Raw genomic sequence first — 18,045 nt, forward strand, 5'->3', positions numbered from 1 at the left:
TATTGAAAATGATTCGCTTCATTTGAGGTAAATGATGCAATATGGAAAAATTAAAATGATATTGTAAAGACAACCTTGATTAAAAATAGTAGTTCTGAAAGTAAAATAAATAGATTGGTTCTGATAGTCATTTTTTAAGACTGGAAAAAGTTGGCATACAAGTAATAATCAATAAGATATTTACACGAGAACTACAATGTCTTATTTCAGCAACTGTGATTGCCCTGAATTTTGGCTCGCTGAAAGAACACGTCACTTCAACCTCAGAATCGAATTTTCTAGTTGCCGAAGTTCATTCTTTAAATTTTGTCAAATTTTTTAAATAAAAAGTCAAAAATATCCTATTTCTACAGGTCGAAAAAATACTTACTTACAAAATTATGAAAAATGTACGTAATTCGAAAATGACCTTGAAAAGTATATGATGACCCGCTCTGACAAAATCAACCATTTCGACAAAATTTCAAAAATTGTTTTTTTTTTTCAAAAATCTGATCTTTTAATTCTTAAAATTCATTTTAAACGTCATTAATTTGGAACTTTTTTTCGTCCGAATGGTCGATTTTGTCACAGCGGGTTACATACATATGAAACCCTGCGAAATTATTAAAAATACTTGCACGAAATGATTGTTCTGTGCGAAGTGAAAGAAATTAAGTAAACTTTCATTTTCTAAAAAACTTGACCTTACCAACTCGATATAAAATCTCACATGACGGGTGTAATAATCAAGTAATTACAATCACCCCAAGAAAAAAAATTATGTGAAGTAAGATCGAAATTCGAATAAATTGAAGAAAAAAAAGATTTTTTGTTCTCACAAAACTATAAATTTTCAATTGCTTTCGCCTAAGTTGACTCGAGCAAAAATCGACAATTTTCCAAGAATTGACCAGCAAAATGTTTTTTACTACCATACCTTTTTTTTGAATTCAGTTTTCAAGATCGAAAATTGAAGAAGAGCGTAAAACAAAACAATAAAAGAAAAAAGTGCGAATTTTTTATTTTAAATTTCACATTGTACTAAAACTTTTCTCTTAAAGGCAAACTATATTGATTGGAATAGAATTTTTAAAGGTTGGAAAATAATATATTCAATCGTGTGTAATTTTATTAGACACCTTCTCTTATAGGTACCTAATTCTAAAAAAAAAAAAGTGGAAATCTTGAACCTAACTATGAAAAAAAAGTGGAATAGGTAAATATAAAAATAAGACCAAAGATTTTTATCAAGTTTTTATTTCACTTGGGATACTCTTTTAAAAATTTTTTAAAGTTATAATTGATAGATTTCCGTTGATCCTCAAATTCCGAACAGTACCACTCCTGAGAATACGGCATCCGGTGAGGAACTTTGGCCAAATTCAGTTTATCTATGCCGCAACAATTGACGTCTAATTTTTTTTCAAGATCTGCGGTCATCGGACAAATGTAAGTTAATCCAGTTTTTGGATCATCGTTGATTATTTTATCCCATGTGTGAATAAGAGTATCGTTTTTGTCGCAAAGTCTGTCAGTATCTCGGACACCGCTAGGATCATTATGGATTACGATTACTGCAATATGATTACTACAAGTATGAAACCCTACGAATCTAATAATTCGATAAATTATTTTTGGAATCTCGACGACACGATCCTCTTTATTATCCGATAAGTACATTTTTCGCGAGCCGCCCGGTACCATCATTTTCAATACTCCATGTACACCGAAAGTGACTTCGTCAACTATTTCCTGCGAGTGAAAAAAACATATCTACGTAAATGTTCATTCACCACTGAACATTATTCCATCCGTGGTCTTTTACCTTAACAATTGCTGCCACGAAAAAATCAACTCTCCTCAAATTTCCAGCTGCGATGCTTTTCCAAATTGGTATCACGTTTGAATACGAACAACTGGCAAGCTTGGCTGAGCTTGAGGCAAAATACCACAGTGGAATTATCTGCGATTGTGTTAAACATCCGTAAGGCTGCCCGCATGACAAATCAGGGTTTCCTTTAAGCGAGGACGACGGTACTAAAATGTCTTTCAAACACTTTTTCTGATTTTTCTGAAATATAAAAGACGTTGTAAAAATATAAAATCATTCCTTGATTTTTTGCCAGCTGTGATAAACCAGACTGAATATCTTCAAGTCTAGTTCACTGCATTAGAAGTGTCGCGATTTTGTAGTAACTACACCATCTTAAAGAGGTCCTAATCTCGAAATTGATTGGAGTGGTTTCTTATGTAGTAAGCAGCACAAGTACATACCCTTGAGTATAATTCATCACCAGGTCGGTAATTTTTGCATTCATCGTTCAAATTGTAAAGGTGGTAGAGATCGTCAAATTTTGCATGCTTGTTGTGTTTTGAGCATTTTATAGACAGTATATTTATCCAATAAAAACTCTACAACAATGCAGATAAAGAATCAAAAAATTACATTATGTACATGTTTTGTATGTACCAGTTTATTATTTCAAGTAGGTAGGGTACTTAATAATCAAATCCACATTACCAGAGTCGGATATCCATTGGTGAAATTAAACATAATGTCGTAGTCATCTTCGTACCTAATTACAAATTCAGAGGTACCATTGAATATTGTTTGATGCTCAATTTCATACGGGAGCTTTTTTGTATTTACCTAGGCAGTTAATACGTGAAAATGATTGTAAGCGATAGGCATAAAAAATACGTTACGAAACACTTTACTGGGTCTCAAATTCCTTTCTCTCATTATAGTTAAAGCATTCAAAATAGAATTTAGAATCTACCTAAATAGTAAATACTGTACATATGTTAATATCGAAATGTACTCTAGTGTGGTATGTAGGTATGGAAACATTTTCCACCATTTTGAGGAACAGCGTGTACCAAAGCCATGGGACGATTTCGACATGGAATATATGTACATAGACATCAAGTCAGGTCCCTTATTGTTATAAAGTGTTATTTTTCCGCTTTTTCCTTTTTTCCTTTTTTTTTTTCATTCCTCCAAACTCAAATATTATAAGATAGGTATAGTGTCTCACCGTTCTATAATAATAATAATCATTTTTTGTGCTGCTGTACTGATATATGGTCTCGTTTGTGAAAACATACAGCTGAAAAATAAAAAATTTCAGTGAGAATACGATTTATAAGTGAGAGGAGTGGGTGAAAAATGCACGAGTAAATCACCTCATATCCGATTTTATACTCTCCTGTAAGTGAATTATAAATCATCGCAGGTTCGTGGGACTTCTCACAAAAATCAAGATCACTATCTGTCAGCGATTGATTTCTCCACAAAATTAACCGCGAGAATACGCTTTGTTTTGTCAACGAGACATCTTTGTTGAATTGCTGCTCTAGAGGGCTGGAAGCAGGGCATGCGGCAATATATTTGTATTTACGACTATATTGGCTGGCGGTATTATTGTGCCAAACGTCTTCAATGCCCGCCTGATAGTCATCAATGGCTAAACTAAAAAGTAATGCTGTAAAAAATGTAAAAATACAGGCAAATGTGAAAAAATCGAACGAATCTCGAAGTTTTGAGGAATATCACCGAATTGTTTGAAATCATACGATGGTATTTCATTATTTATCAATGAAGTAGTCACCTTTTTTTGATCGCACTTCGGTTACAAAAAAACACACAATTGAAAAAATCAGTGGATTCATCTTGTCGAATGATGGATAATTTACCTATCTAGTAAAAATTCAAACGGTACACAAATACCGTATAAATTTCCACAAATTGGCTACATGTTCTATATTACTTCTGAATGTAGTTTCTATTTCACTTCCTTTTCGGATCCTTTTGATTTGGAGGGAGTGAGAGAAAATTATCAAATATTTGTAGGTACCTACTTAACTAAAAAGGTTCGCTTAATCTGCAACATGTGATCAACATGTGATCTGAGAAATTCAATAAACTCCAAGCCAATCAGATTGCTTACATTTCAAGGTAATTGCGAAATTTAGTTTTTATTTTCCTTCCTTTTTTAATTTAAAAGCTATCTTCAGTGGGTCATGATACGTGAATATGCAGAATAGGTAATTCGATTGATTTGAAGCAAGTGACCCCAAAAAAAAAACGAAATGAAAACCGAAGTTGGTAAAAATGAGTGACACTGGAATTTCTCTTCAAAGGAGAAACTAGATTTATTGCAGTAGGTAGACATTGTATTTAAGGTTGGCAAACCACTCAAAAACACATAGGTATAAACTTCTTACATTTAATCATTTTGGTTGCTAAATCTAGTTTTTATTTTACTTCCGTCTTAAGTTTTTTCAATTCAAGACAAGTAGGTATCTTCAGAAAGTATTACGAAATGTCAATATTGAGAACCACTCGCTTAATATGAATCAAAATATTGGTGTAATGGCCTGATAATGATCAGCGCTCAATTTATAAGCTTGAAAGTTTCTTGAGAATTTTAGCTCAACCGAACAAAGATCAGCGAATGATGTTACAATATTAAGACTGGAAATCAGAAGTGACATTCAAGATTTCAAAATGCATCATCTCAAATACTTATAGGTTTTCACATGTTCTTTTTGGAAAATTAAAGCGTTTTTTTAATTGAAAAGAGTGATAGGGTCGCTGCAATCTTGAAAAGTACTCGTATAGATGTGAAAATTTTCACAATTCTTCAAAATATACAAAATTCGCTCTGTGCGAAAATTTGAAAAAAAATTAACGTTTAAGAAGTCACTATCCCTCCTTGATCATTGATAGTGAAGTTGTACATCTTGAAAATTGCTTGAGCAGAATTCGTTGTTTCCAATCATAATATTTCATGATGTTGAACTACACTATCAATGATCGAGGAGGGATAGTGACTTCTTCATGAATGCTTCAACATTATGAAATGCCAGAGACAGCTGCAATTTGACAGTGTAAAGCTTTTCAAAGTGGTAGATAAGCCTATTTCGATACTTCTGCAGAAAAACAATCCTACCACCTAACCTTTTGCGGGATGTAACTATTTGTTGACAAATATCGAGAAAGAATATAAACTTCAGCAGGAATTTCTCAAAACATTCAAAAGTTCAGAGTTGTGGTTGAACAACAGTTGAAAGCTTTTTACTGAATCTCAAATCCCCTGAATCCTGTAGTCATAAGCTAGACACAATCTCATGATTGTAAACGACGACTTCTGCTCGTGCAATTTTCATGATGTAGAACTACATTATCTATGATCGAGAAGGGATAGTGACTTCTTCATGAATGCTTGAACATTATGAAATGCCAAGGAGTGCTGCAATTTGACTGTGTAAAGCTTTTCAAAGTGGTTGATAAACCTATTTCGATATTTCTGCAGAAAAACAATTGTACTGCTAACCTTTGTAGGATGTAACTATTTGGTGACAAATATCGAGAAAGAATATCCACGGAGTGATAAACAGATTTGATGGGTGGATTGTAGATTATCTGAACTTATGTGCTGTTAAAAGCATCTGTGTTCCTTTCAATTCTTGTTTCTGTCATTTCAAGCCTACTTGATAATATTTCCCATATTATGTACTTTGCGTATTCATGCTCTGTTTTTTCGGGTTTTTATCGAGACAAGCGAATCAAATTTTCAAAAAATCGCTCTGGTCCACCATTTTCACACCTTTCATGATTTCATTTTGTGAAGGGTGTACCATCAATATGTTTATCCAAAAATGGAGCATGGGTCCAATTTTTTTATCCCAACTTTTTTGAAAATTTGCCCCCCAAAAAGGGGTGGGGTGTTCTTTGGGGATATGCTTTCACTCATTCAGTACACCTAATGATACTATATCATTCAGTTCCATGATTGACCTCATTGGGGTTTTTGCTTTCTCGGTTTTCAAGGAAAATTAAATAAATCCGTACGGCTTTTACGAGACGGCTTTAAGGGGCTGGGGGGCAAACTGTGGGTTAAAGTGATGCTTGTGATGATCTAATTCAGGAAATTGAAAGCATTTTCACACAACATCTCAGGATTAGCCTGGGTCTTTAAGGGTTAAGTCAAAAGTTAGAAGATCGAATGTAAGAATATTATAAGATAAATGGTGTCTCACCGTTTTATAATTATAATAATCATGTTTTGTGCTGTACCGACGTTCGGTCTCGTTTATAAAAAAATATAGCTGAAAAAATACAATAATACTTCAGTGAGATGAGAATATGACTTAAAAGTGAGAGGAGTAGGTAAAAAACGCATGAATAATCAACCTCATATCCTATTTTATGCTCTCCCGTAAGTGAATTATAAATCATCGCAGGTTCGTGCGACTTCTCGCAAAAATCAAGATCACTATCTGTCAGCGATTGATTTCTCCACAAAATTAACCGCGAGAATACGCTTTGTTTGGTCAACGAGACATCTTTGTTGAATTGCTCCTCTAGAGGGCTGAAAGCAGGGCACGCGGCTAAATATTTTTCAGGTGTGATAATACTATACTTAATATAATCGTGCCATGCGTCTTCAATGCCCCCCTGATAGTGTGGATTGCCTAAATTAATAAGTAAAGCTGTAAAAATAAAGGCAAATGTGAAAAAATGAACTAATCTCGAAGTTTGATGAATATTACCGAATTGTTTTTGAAAGCATACGATGGTATTTTCTTATTTATCAATGAAGTAGTCACCTTTTTTTGATTGCACTTCGGTTACAAAAAAACACACAATTGATAAAATCAGCGGATTCATCTTTTCGAGGATGAATAATGTACCTATCCTGTAAAAATTCAAACCGGAGGTACACAACTTGGTAAGTATAAAACTTCCACAAATTATCTACATGTTCATTATCGTTTCTATGTATTTTACTTCCTTCTCGGCTCCTATATTAATTTAGAGGCAATTGGAGAAAGTATTATCAAATATTCTGCTTCTTTTTTTTAATTTAAAAGTTATCTTGAGTGGGTATTATGAAACATGAACATTGAAAATGATCCACTGTACAAGCAATAATGCTGGCTATAGTTCAACTCATCCATGCAGTTACAATAGAACTTGAAAAATTAAAGTGACTTATTTTTACTATGAAATTTATCTGTTAACAAATCAAATTATTTATAGAAACGTAAGGGAGGGTCAGGTTCCACATTTTCATCGTGGAAGGGAGCGGGGGCAAGATAAAAAACGATAAATGTAGTGCTTTTCTGATGAAGATGAATCAAATCCAAGGTTCAATTTTTTTTTTGAATAAAAAGTATAAATATATTCATGTTTTTCTTTTTTTTTTGAGGAAGATAACAAGTTCCACTTTTTAATCAATTAGGGGGGGGGGGGGTCAAAAAGTGTATTTTACAGTACATATTTTTAATGAAAATGGACTAAAATCTAAGCATTAGACGGCATAAAAACGTAAAAATTTGAGTTTTCTCTTTTTTTTAACGTGAGGTCTATCTTGAATGGGCATTTCAAAACGTGAATATCAAAAATGATTCGCTTCATTCAAGGAAAGTGAAGTGATTCAGAAAAATTGAAATTTATGAAGCATCAACATGATAATAATTTTTAATGGTATTGTAAAGACAAAATTAATAATAATAGTAAGTAGCTCTGAAATTTCTCTCCAAACGATATAGCCTAGATTGATTCTGATAGTCATAGTGATTTTTTAAAACAGGAAATACAAGTACCTATAATCAATAAAATACTTGTATTCGCAAGAGAACATTCACAATCTAACAACTCTGATTGCGATGAAATTTGGGTCATTGAATTTGAAGGAGCCTGTCTCCTAAACCACAGAACCAAATTTCCAGCTGCTAAAATTTATTCTTCAATAAATTCCGTTTTCCCAACGTCGGACATTTAGTTTTCTGCGAATGCGAATTCAATTTTATCATATGATAATGTTCACCAGGAACTTCGCCCTTCGGCCAATGTGTGGTCATGTATGTATGGTGTAGGTACTAGGTAGGTACTTAATGATGGCCGCTTAACTTTTTTTTTTCAAGTTTTTGAGATTGCAAGATATTAAAATGTCAAATCAATTCATTTAAAAAGTCTTTATTTTATTTGGGGTGGTAGATACTTGTTTCAACTTTATTCTCTCAAAGATTGAATTGATAATGCCCTGTTTATAATCAAAATACACCTCGTTAGAATAACCTTCACGAGGAACTGCGGCCATATTTAGATCATCTGTATCGTAAACATTAAGGCTCAATTTAATTTCAAGTTTTGGTGTCATGCGACAAACGTAAGTTAATCCAGTTTTTGGATCATCGTTAATTATTTTATCCCATCCTGGTAGAGTATCGTTTTTGTCGCAAAGTCTGTCAGCATCCCGGACTGCGCTAGGATCATTATGGATTACGATTACTGCGATGAATTTTCTTTCCCACGCTTCAAATTTGATAAGTCGGTAAATTATTTTTGGAATTTCCACTACACGATCGTGTTTAGCATCCGATAAATACATTTTTCGAGGGCCGTCCGGTACCACCATTTTTAAAACTCCATTTACACCAAAAATAACATCACTACCATCTGTTTTCTGCAAATGAATAAAATGTGTGAATGTTCATTCGCACTCAGACAGTTCCATCCATGGTGTTTTACCTTAATAATTGTAGCAACGAGAAGATCAACTGCTTTCAAATTTCCATCTGCGATGCTTTTCCAAACTGGGATCAAGTTAATATGCGAGCAACTAGCAAGCCTGGCTGAGCTCGAGTCAAAATACCACAGTGGAAGTATCTGCGATGGCGTTAAACATCCGTAAGGTTGCCCACATGACAGGTCAGGTTTTCCTTCAAATAAGGACGAATGTACTAGAATGTCTTTCAAACATTTTTCCTGATTTTCCTGAATTACAAACAACATATTACATATGTAGTTGAAATATAACGTACTTTCTGATGAAAAAAATGTATCGTATCTTATCGACGTATAGCCCTCATCATCTAACAAGAAAATCACTCCCAGTCTCGGCGTTTGAATTTTGAAAAATTCTTGGATATTCGAGAACACCATGTCAGAAATGGAGTTGAAGTCTCCTACGCGAGGAAAGTTTCAAATCATGGGTATGTGTTTTGCTTTCAACTTGAGAAATTTGGAAATGAATGCCAATTATGGAGACTCTCAGTTTAAAAGTTGAAATTTTGATAACTAACGAATCAGCTAGTAGCCTTTCGAATCCAATGTTTTCACGAACAATTTCAACTAAATCCAAAACGACTACATCTTCAGAACTTTTCAGTCCCCCCCGCCCCTCGATCCTCTCTTCGAAATTTTAATTTCAATTAAGCATGCAAAAAATCATAGTTTAATGGCCCCAACAAGACGTAGGAAAAATTTCAAACTCTCAAACCATTCAATGTTTAACCGCGCCTCCAGTGAGAATTCAAAGATGGAAAACTGTGAACATTTTTGATAAGTTTCAACTTTTTGGGGGTTCAGGTTACTTTTTGATATCCCTTACGTAAATCTAAACTATAGTTGTTCAATTATAAATTTTTAAGATGGTGTAATCACAAAATTGCTGTGGTTTCCTAATAAGCAGCACATGCGCAAGTACACATACCTTCGAGTACAAATCTTCATCAGCAAATGGATAATTTCTGCATTCATCTTTTAAATTTATAATTTTGACAGGATATTGTCGAAATACCATATACTTATTGGTTTTTGAGCACCTTATGGGTATTCCATTCATCCAGTGAGTCGAGTCGTCACCTGGTTTTGATCGCACTTCGGTTACGAAAGCACACAGAATAGATAAAATAAACGAATTCATTTTTTCAAAAATGAATCTTTTGACCGTAGTTGAAATTCGAACTGTACAAAAATACGTACTCGTATGAACTTTCACAAATTGACTAGATGTTTAATCTGATTTTTAAATCTATAGTTTCTGCTTTAGGTATACTTCCTCTTCGGTTCCTTTTAATTTAAAGGCTATCTGAGAGAGTACTCGTATTACTAAATTTCAGTATTGAAAGTGGTTTATTTTGCGAAACTCGGTTTTCATTTCTCTCTCTTTTTTTTCAAACCCCCAGATCGACTATCTTGAGTGAGTACGAGTAGGTATTACGAAATGTGAATATTGAAAATGATTCGCTTCATTTGAGACAAGTGATATGATGAGATTCAGAAAAATTAAAAAATATCTTTATAATGAAACTGTAAAAACAAAGTTGAATAAAAATAGTAGTTCTGAAATTTTTCTCTAATGGAAATAGATTGAAATTCTGATCAGTATTTTTTAAGGATGGAAAAAGTTGGAATACACGTACCTACTTAATTAATAAAATAGGTACCTTATAGTTGCGCTGAAATATGGCTCACTGAACTCTGAAGAAGCAGATCACCTAAACCTAAGAACCAAATTACCTACCAGCTGCTGAAGTTGATTCTTCAATTTTCGTCGAATTTAAATAAGACGGAAATATCCGGTGTCTATACAAAATAACAAAAACAAAGTGAGAAATTTGGAAATGGGCTTGAAAAGTACGTACGACGAAAAACCTCCAAGATTCTTCAAAATTCACTCTGCGAGAAATTTTGAAAGAAACCAACATTTTCTTTTCTATTGAAATTCGACTTCAAAACTCAAAAACTTTCGGCCAATTTGACTGGAGCAAAATCGAGAATTCTCCAAGAACATTTGTACACTCGATTCGCTCGGTCAGCGAAATGTTCTCTTCTATTTTTTGAATTAAATTTTCAGTGATCGAAAGTTGGAGAAGTGCGTTGCAAAAAACGAATAAAGAAAAAAAGGGCGAATTTTTGACTTTTGATTTCTGGTGGCACTAAAACTTTTCTTTAAAGCAGAAACTACATTGTTTGCATTAGAATCTTTAAAGCGACTGGAAAAAATATTCATTGAATGAGAAATATTGGTGGGATAAATAAAAATAAGACCAACGATTTCTATCACGTTTTTATTATTTTATTTCACTTGGGATACTCTTTTAAAAATCTTTCAAAGCTTAAATTGACAATTTCCTCTTCATCATCCCAAAACAAATTCGCAGAATCAACATCATGGGGAATATCATCCAAATTTAGTTTATTTATACGGTAAAAATTTGTTTCTAATTTTTTTTCAAGATCTGTGGTCATCGGACAAATGTAAGTTAATCCAGTTTTCGGATCATTGTTGATTATTGTATCCCAAGTGCGAATAAGAGTATCGTTTTTGTCGCAAAGTTTATCAGTATCTCGGACACCGCTAGGATCATTATGGATTACAATTACTGCCATATGTTTAATATTCACCGCTTCAAAATTAATAATTCGATAAATTATTTTTGGAATTTTCACGACACGATCGCGTTTAGTATCCGATAAATACATTTTTCTCCTGCCGCCCGGTACCATCATTTTCAATACTCCATTTACACCAAAAATGACTTCGTCAACACTTGATTTCTGCAAATGATAAAAATGTGGTAGTCAGTGTTCATTCACCATTGACATTATTCCATCCATGGTCTTTTACCTTGATAATTGCAGCTATGAAAAGATCGACTCTTCTCAAATTTCCATCTGCGATGCATTTCCAAACTGGTATTTCGTTTAATGAATACGAACAACTGGCAAGTCTGGCTGAGCTCGAGTCAAAATACCACAGTGGAAGTATCTGCGATGGTGTTAAACATCCGTAAGGTTGCCCGCATGACATATCAGGGTTTCCTTTTAATGAGGACGAAGGTACCAGAATGTCTTTCAAATGCTTTTTCTGATTTTTCTGAAGTATAAAAAACATTGCCAAAATATATATTATTTTCTGATGAAAAAAATGTACAAGCATCGAGGTACTTGGGCATCTCTCATCATCTAACAAGGAAAGGAATCCACTACATCTCTCCGCGTTGAATTTGAAATAATTCCAGAAATTAATACTTCTTCATACCCATTTTTTAAATTTGTGATAGATGTGAGATAGATACCAAATACTCGTTTCAAATTGATCAATTTTTTTCTTCAAATTTTCAACTAGAGCCGAGTTTCAGAAAATCATTTCTGAAAGTTTGGCCTAATATTAAGAACTCTCGGTGATCTTTTTCCGACTACCTATATCATCTTAAAGAGATAAGTAGGTAGTCATGGGATTGATTGTAGTGGTTTCTTACACAGTCAGCAGCACAAGTACCTATACACATACCATTGAGTACAATTTTTCATCGACAGGTCGATAATTTCTGCATTCATCTTTTAAATTTTCAAGTTTGACAGGATGTGTTTCAAGTATTGCATGTTTGTTGTTTTTTGTGTATATTATTGAGAGTACATTTATCCAATGAAAACCCTACAACAATACCAACAAAAAAAACAAAAAATTACAGACATGTTTTTGAGTTTATTATTTCGAATAGGTATAGGTACCTAAAATAATCAAATCCACATTACCAGAGTCGGATATCCATTGGCGAAATTGAAAATAATTTGCAACCCCTCTTCGTATCTATTTACAAATTCCGAGGTACCATTGAATATTGTTTTGTTCTCAATTTCATGCGGGAATTTTTTTGTATTCACCTGCGTGAAAATAATTATAAAAGCAGACATGAAAAATTCGTTGTGAATACTCGTCTCGAATTCCTTTCTCTCATTTAAGTATAGTTGACTCATTCAAAATCGAATTCAGAATCTGAACACTGTACGTTAATATCGAAATTTCCTCCTCAGACGTATGCATTGAAACATTTTTTCCTCATTCTGATGAACAGCTTTTTAGCAAAGCCACAGAAACGGGTTCGACATTGGAAATAAGTGAGGTCCCTTAGAAAGTGTCACATTTCAGTGTCAGTCTAAATCATAACATAGATATAAGAATTAGAAGAAATAGTGACGAACCCTGTTATAATACGAGTAATGATAATCATCTCTACTGTACTGAATTGTGGTCTCGTTTCTAAAAAAATACAGCTGAAAAAATACAATAAGTACATAGGTATTTCAGTGAGAATATTATTCAAAAAGGAGAGTAGTAGGTATAGGTAAAAAACACATGAGTTACCACCTCATATCCGATCTTGTACGCTTTCGTATGTGAATTATAAATCATCGCAGGCTCGTATGACTTTTCACAGAAATCAACATCATTGTGCGTCAGGGATTGATTTCTCCACAAAATTAACCGCGAGAATACGCTTTGTTTGGTCAACGAGACATCATTGTTGAATTGCTGCTCTAGAGAACTGGAAGCAGGACACGCGGCAAAATATTCGTTTTCGTCGGAATATGGGTCAGATGCGGTATTGTTGTACCAAACGTCTTCAAGGTTCCCCCAATACTTAGGGTGTATACTGATAAGTAATGCTGTAAAAATAAAGGCAAGTGTGAAAAAATGAGCGAATCTCATGAGTATTACTACATTGATTTACATCGTAGAATTCTAGTTTCCTTAGGATAAGGTATTTATCATCAATGAAGTAGTCACCTTGTTTTGATCGCACCTCAGTTACAAAAACACATAAAATAGAGAAAATCAATGAATTCATCTTTTCTAAGATGAGTCCTCACACTAATTGATATAAACTTCCACAAATGGCAAATTGGCTACCTACAAGTTCAATATCATTTCTGAATGGTACCTTATTAATTTCTGTTTTACTTTCTTCTCGGTTCCTTTTAATTTAGAGGCAGTCTGAGAAAGTATCATCGAATATTTGTAACATAAGTACTAAGTAGGTACATGGTTCGATTAATCTGCAACATGTGATCCAAAAAATTCAATAAACTCTAAGCTGAACATGATTGCGAAACTTCCTATTTAATTTAAAAGTTATCTTGAGTAGGGATTACGAAACGTGAATATTAAAAATAATTCGCTTTATTTGGGGCAAGTGAGGTGATCCAGAAATATTAATTAAATGAATGAAGCATTAACATGATAATAATCTTTAATGATATTGTAAAGACAAAGTTGATTAAATTGATTTTTATGCTTAGTCATTTTTTAAAACTAAACAAATTTGGAATAAGTACAGTAGGTAATCGCTAATCATGCAATAAAATGTTTTAGAGATAATTTAATTACAATTTAACGACTTTGATTGCGCTGAAATACGGCGGTCTGAAGGGGAATATCACCTAAACCTGAGAGCCAAATTTCTGCTGCCAAAGTTACTTCTTAAAATTTTTGTCAATTTTTTTAAAGAAGTCCGAAATACGTATCTGGTGTCTCTGTCTACCGTCCAAAAAAAATATACAAAATTGCAATGAAGTACGAAATTTGGTAATGAGCTTGAAAAGACAGCAGGCAGGAAAAACTACCAAAATTCTTCAAAATTTGTCTGTGTGAAATTTTGAAGTCTTATACGAAGAAAGGTTGCAATTCGAAGCAACTGCAGTTCTTTAAAATTGTAAATTTTCAAATGTTGTGGCCCTGGTTGACGCCAGTGTATTTTTACAGTAATTTTGAAAAATCGAAAGATTGAAGAAGAGCGTGGAAGAAAACGAAAAAAGAAAAAAGGTGCAAATTTTTGATTTCTATTGGCACTAAAATTTTTTTCTAAAAGGGAAACTAGATTGATTGCAATAGAATTTTTAAAGATTGGAAGAAATATTCGCAAATAACTATGTAGTTATATACGCCTTCTCTAATAACCGTCAAAAATGTAAACAATTTCATTTAGGATATCTCTTTTAAAAATCTCTCAAAGCTTGAATTGACAATTTCCTCTCTATTCTCATAAGACCACCACTCCTCAGACCGATCATGTCTGTGACATGGAACTTCGGCCAATTTTAGTTCATTTATGCTGCAACAATCGACGTCTAATTTTTTTTCAAGAACTGTGGTCATCCGACAAACGTAAGTTAACCCAGTTTTTGGATCATCGTTGATTATTTTATCCCACGTGTCAATAAGAGTATCGTTTTTGTCGCAAAGTCTATCAGCATCCCGGACTGCGCTAGGATCATTATGGATTACGATTACTGCGAAATGACTGCAACCTAACGCTTCGACTTTAATAATTCGATAAATTATTTTTGGAATTTCCACGACACGATCGCGTTTAGTATCTGATAAATACATTCTTCGCCTGCCACCCGGTACCGTCATTTTTAAAACTCCATTTACACCAAAAATGACTTTGTCAACACTGACTTCATAACCTAAATTCTGCAAGTGAAAAAAATGTGTAGGTACCAATAATGTGTTCATTCGTTATTAAACATTATTTCATTATGGTCTTTTACCTTGATAATTGCACCTATGAAAAGATCGACTCTTCTCAAATTTCCTTCTGCAATGCTTTTCCATACCGGTATCAAGTTTAAATACGAACAACTGGCAAGTCTGACTGATGAGATCGAGGCAAAATACCACAATGGAAGTATCTGCGATGGCGTTAAACATCCGTAGGGTTGTCCGCATGACAGATCAGGGTTCCCTTTAAATACGGACGAAGGCACTAAAATGTCTTTTAAACACTTTTTCTGATTTTTCTGAAATTTAAAAGACGTTGTAAAAATACCTAATATTACTTTTCTAATGAAAAAAATGTACCAGCGTCGGCATATAGGCATCTCTTATCATCTAACAGGGGAATAAAACCACTTCAACTCTCCGCGCTGAATTTGAAATAACGCCAGAAATTAATGTTTTCTTCACAGCTTTTAATTAATGATATGTAGGTAATTATGAGATCAGACAATTAGACATTAAATGGTGCTTATTGCAAATTGATGTTTTTTTTTCTTCAAATTCTTAAATTGAAAAAATTTAGAGAATCATTTTTGAAAATTCGACTGTAGTTTCGTAACAATACGTAATCCATTGATTTTTTCCCAGCTATGAAAAATCAGACTGAATATCTTTAGATCTAGTTCACAGGATTGGAAATGTCAGAACTCAGAAACTGGTAATAACTATACCAATACCATCTTGAAGAGATAATTACCGCATTGATTGAAGTGGTTTCATACTAGTATCCAGTAAGCAGCACAAGAACATACCTTTGAGTACAATTCTTCATCAGCAAGTCGATAATTTTTGCATTCGTCCTTCAAATTTTCAAGGTTTCCAAGATCTCCTTCGAATACCATGTGTTTATTGTTTTTAGAGCATTTTATAGACAGTACATGTATCCAATAAAAAGCCTACAGCAATATGTACAAAAAACTTAAGTACACATATATATAGAATATAGGTACATGTTTTTTAATTTATTGTTTCAGGTAGGTGCCTAGTAATCAAATCCACATTACCAGAGTGGGATATCCATTGGTGACATTGAACATAATGTGGTTGACATCTTCGTATCTAATTACAAATTCAGAGGTACCATTGAATATTGTTTGATCCTCAGTGTTATACGTGTGCTTTTCTTTATTTACCTGCGTGAAAATGATTATAAAAGTAGGCATAAGAAATATGTACGTTAGGAATACTCGTCTCAAATTTCTTTCTTTCATTCATATCTAATTGAAGCATTCAAAAACGAATTAAGAATCTATAAAATTCACTCTTGAGAGCTGTATTGAAAATTTTTTTCTCCATTCTAATGAACAGGTTTTAAGGTAATACATAGGAACGAGTTTAAAATTGGTAATAAGTTAGGTCCCTTAAAAATTGCATATTGCAGATTTCGCATTCTAAACTCAAGTTAGAAGATCGAGATCATGTATGAATGTAAGGTTTATAAGAACTAGTGTCTCACCGTTTTATGATTATGATAATCATCTTTTGTACTGCTGTACTCACGTTTGGACTCGTTTCTAAAAAAATACAGCTGAAAAAATACAATATCTATTTCAGTGAGAATATGATTTAAAAGTGAGAGGAGTTGGTGAAAAATGTATGAGTCATTTACCTCATATCCGATTTTATACTCTCCCGTAAGTGAATTATAAATCATCCCAGGTTCGTACGACTTCTCACAAAAATCAACATCACTGTCTTCCAGGGATTGATTTCTCCGCAAAAGTAACCGCGAGAATACGCTTTGTTTGGACAACGAGACATCTTTGTTGAATTGCTGCTCTAGAGGGCTGGAAGCTGGGCACGCGGCAATATATTTGTCTTCACGTCTATATTGGCTAGGGGTATTATTGTGCCAAACGTCTTCAAGGTCCCCCCAACAATTGCGTCCGTAGAGTATATTAAGAAGTAAAGCTGTAAAAATAAAGGCGATTGTGAAAAAAATGTACGAATCTCGAAGTGTTGATTACCGAATTGATTGACATCATAGGATGGTATTTCCTTATTTATCAATGAAATAGTTACCTTTTTCTGATCGCACTTCGGTTACGAAAAAACATAAAATTGGGAAAATCAATGGGTTCATCTTTTCGAAGATGAATAATTTGCCTATCTGGTTAAAATTCAAATCGTACACGAATACGTACAATCTTCCACAAACTGGCTACATATTCAATATTACATACTTACCTATTTCTAAATAGAGTTTCAATTTTACTTCCCTCTCGGCTCCTTCTCATTTAGAGGTAATCTCATAATCTGAGAAAGTATTATGAAATATGTATTTGTATAGGCACATATCTGCTCGTACATAATATGGCTCGCTTAATCTACAACATGATTCAAAAAATTCAATAAACTTCAAATTAATCAGATTGCTTTGATTTCAATGAGATTGCGTAATTCAGTTTATAAATATTTTTCTTCCTTTTTTAATTTAAAAGCTATCTTGTGTGAGTACATATTTATGAAATGTGAACATTAAAAATGATTCTGGCTAGTTCAACTCATCCAGTTAGGTACAATAGAAGGTGAAAATCAAGGTTACCTACGTTGTGTATACCTATACTTGAGTGAAAATGAACAACGCATTAACATGATAGGTAACCAGGGATGAAAAGCCTTAAAATGAAACTTCAGCTTTTGGCTTTTAGCTTGAAATTTCAAAATTGAAACTTTTGGTTTTAGCTTTCGGCTATCTCGATTTTTAAGGCTTGCTTTAGCCAAACATTCGGCTTGCAATGACTTTCCCTTATATTTTCAATTTAACAGCTTTCAGCTATATTTTATTAAGCTTTTAGTTTTTAACTTTTGGCTTCAAGCTTTTGACTTTAAACTTTTAGCCGATACGCCATTAATTAACAAAAAAAAGGGAATTAAATATCAGATCAGGTACATTGATTTCATAATTAGTGATAGTGGA

At 33.4% G+C, this 18,045-nt stretch overlaps 4 protein-coding genes across 4 annotated transcripts; all 4 read right to left on the minus strand.

Annotated features, from left to right (window-relative positions):
- Positions 1–1,144: 1,144 nt before the first annotated feature.
- On the minus strand, positions 1,145–5,718 carry LOC135844720 (uncharacterized). Its single transcript, XM_065363042.1, has 7 exons — positions 3,594–5,718; positions 3,169–3,467; positions 3,021–3,092; positions 2,504–2,632; positions 2,257–2,394; positions 1,808–2,053; positions 1,145–1,734 (listed from the first exon to the last, which is right to left on the minus strand). Exons 1-7 carry the CDS (start codon positions 3,652–3,654, stop codon positions 1,243–1,245), a joined length of 1,437 nt encoding a protein of 478 aa, XP_065219114.1. The 5' UTR covers positions 3,655–5,718; the 3' UTR covers positions 1,145–1,242.
- A 1,737-nt stretch (positions 5,719–7,455) lies between these two features.
- On the minus strand, positions 7,456–9,899 carry LOC135844932 (uncharacterized). The gene is made up of 3 exons (XM_065363329.1): positions 9,489–9,899; positions 8,525–8,770; positions 7,456–8,459 (listed from the first exon to the last, which is right to left on the minus strand). Exons 1-3 carry the CDS (start codon positions 9,699–9,701, stop codon positions 7,959–7,961), a joined length of 960 nt encoding a protein of 319 aa, XP_065219401.1. The 5' UTR covers positions 9,702–9,899; the 3' UTR covers positions 7,456–7,958.
- A 939-nt stretch (positions 9,900–10,838) lies between these two features.
- Positions 10,839–13,669, minus strand: LOC135843436 (uncharacterized). The gene is made up of 7 exons (XM_065361322.1): positions 13,353–13,669; positions 12,933–13,231; positions 12,767–12,838; positions 12,320–12,448; positions 12,075–12,218; positions 11,409–11,657; positions 10,839–11,338 (listed from the first exon to the last, which is right to left on the minus strand). The coding sequence occupies exons 1-7, from the start codon at positions 13,411–13,413 to the stop codon at positions 10,862–10,864; spliced, it is 1,431 nt and encodes a 476-aa protein (XP_065217394.1). The 5' UTR covers positions 13,414–13,669; the 3' UTR covers positions 10,839–10,861.
- A 128-nt stretch (positions 13,670–13,797) lies between these two features.
- Positions 13,798–17,395, minus strand: LOC135843435 (uncharacterized). The gene is made up of 7 exons (XM_065361321.1): positions 17,148–17,395; positions 16,735–17,036; positions 16,582–16,653; positions 16,130–16,258; positions 15,878–16,021; positions 15,119–15,367; positions 13,798–15,041 (listed from the first exon to the last, which is right to left on the minus strand). The coding sequence occupies exons 1-7, from the start codon at positions 17,206–17,208 to the stop codon at positions 14,547–14,549; spliced, it is 1,452 nt and encodes a 483-aa protein (XP_065217393.1). The 5' UTR covers positions 17,209–17,395; the 3' UTR covers positions 13,798–14,546.
- Positions 17,396–18,045: the final 650 nt, after the last annotated feature.

The sequence above is a fragment of the Planococcus citri genome, chromosome 4 (assembly GCF_950023065.1).
Source record: "Planococcus citri chromosome 4, ihPlaCitr1.1, whole genome shotgun sequence".
NCBI classification, from domain to species: domain Eukaryota; kingdom Metazoa; phylum Arthropoda; class Insecta; order Hemiptera; family Pseudococcidae; genus Planococcus; species Planococcus citri.

Bases quoted from the DNA above. Each gene is read 5' to 3' on its own strand.
- LOC135844720 (XM_065363042.1), bottom strand. From the start codon at position 3,654: ATGAATCCACTGATTTTTTCAATTGTGTGTTTTTTTGTAACCGAAGTG. The intron at 3,468-3,593 runs GTGACTACTTCA...CATTTTTTACAG, and splicing joins CGAAGTGCGATCAAAAAAAG to CATTACTTTTTAGTTTAGCC. The intron at 1,735-1,807 runs GTAAAAGACCAC...TTTCACTCGCAG, and splicing joins TCGTGGCAGCAATTGTTAAG to GAAATAGTTGACGAAGTCAC.
- LOC135844932 (XM_065363329.1), bottom strand. From the start codon at position 9,701: ATGAATTCGTTTATTTTATCTATTCTGTGTGCTTTCGTAACCGAAGTG. The intron at 8,771-9,488 runs GTATGTGTACTT...TTTGTAATTCAG, and splicing joins ATGAAGATTTGTACTCGAAG to GAAAATCAGGAAAAATGTTT. The intron at 8,460-8,524 runs GTAAAACACCAT...ATTCATTTGCAG, and splicing joins TCGTTGCTACAATTATTAAG to AAAACAGATGGTAGTGATGT.
- LOC135843436 (XM_065361322.1), bottom strand. From the start codon at position 13,413: ATGAATTCATTGATTTTCTCTATTTTATGTGTTTTTGTAACTGAGGTG. The intron at 13,232-13,352 runs GTGACTACTTCA...TTATTTTTACAG, and splicing joins TGAGGTGCGATCAAAACAAG to CATTACTTATCAGTATACAC. The intron at 11,658-12,074 runs GTATGTGTATAG...TTTATACTTCAG, and splicing joins ATGAAAAATTGTACTCAATG to AAAAATCAGAAAAAGCATTT.
- LOC135843435 (XM_065361321.1), bottom strand. From the start codon at position 17,208: ATGAACCCATTGATTTTCCCAATTTTATGTTTTTTCGTAACCGAAGTG. The intron at 16,022-16,129 runs GTAATGTGGATT...ATATTGCTGTAG, and splicing joins CCAATGGATATCCCACTCTG to GCTTTTTATTGGATACATGT. The intron at 15,042-15,118 runs GTAAAAGACCAT...TTTCACTTGCAG, and splicing joins TCATAGGTGCAATTATCAAG to AATTTAGGTTATGAAGTCAG.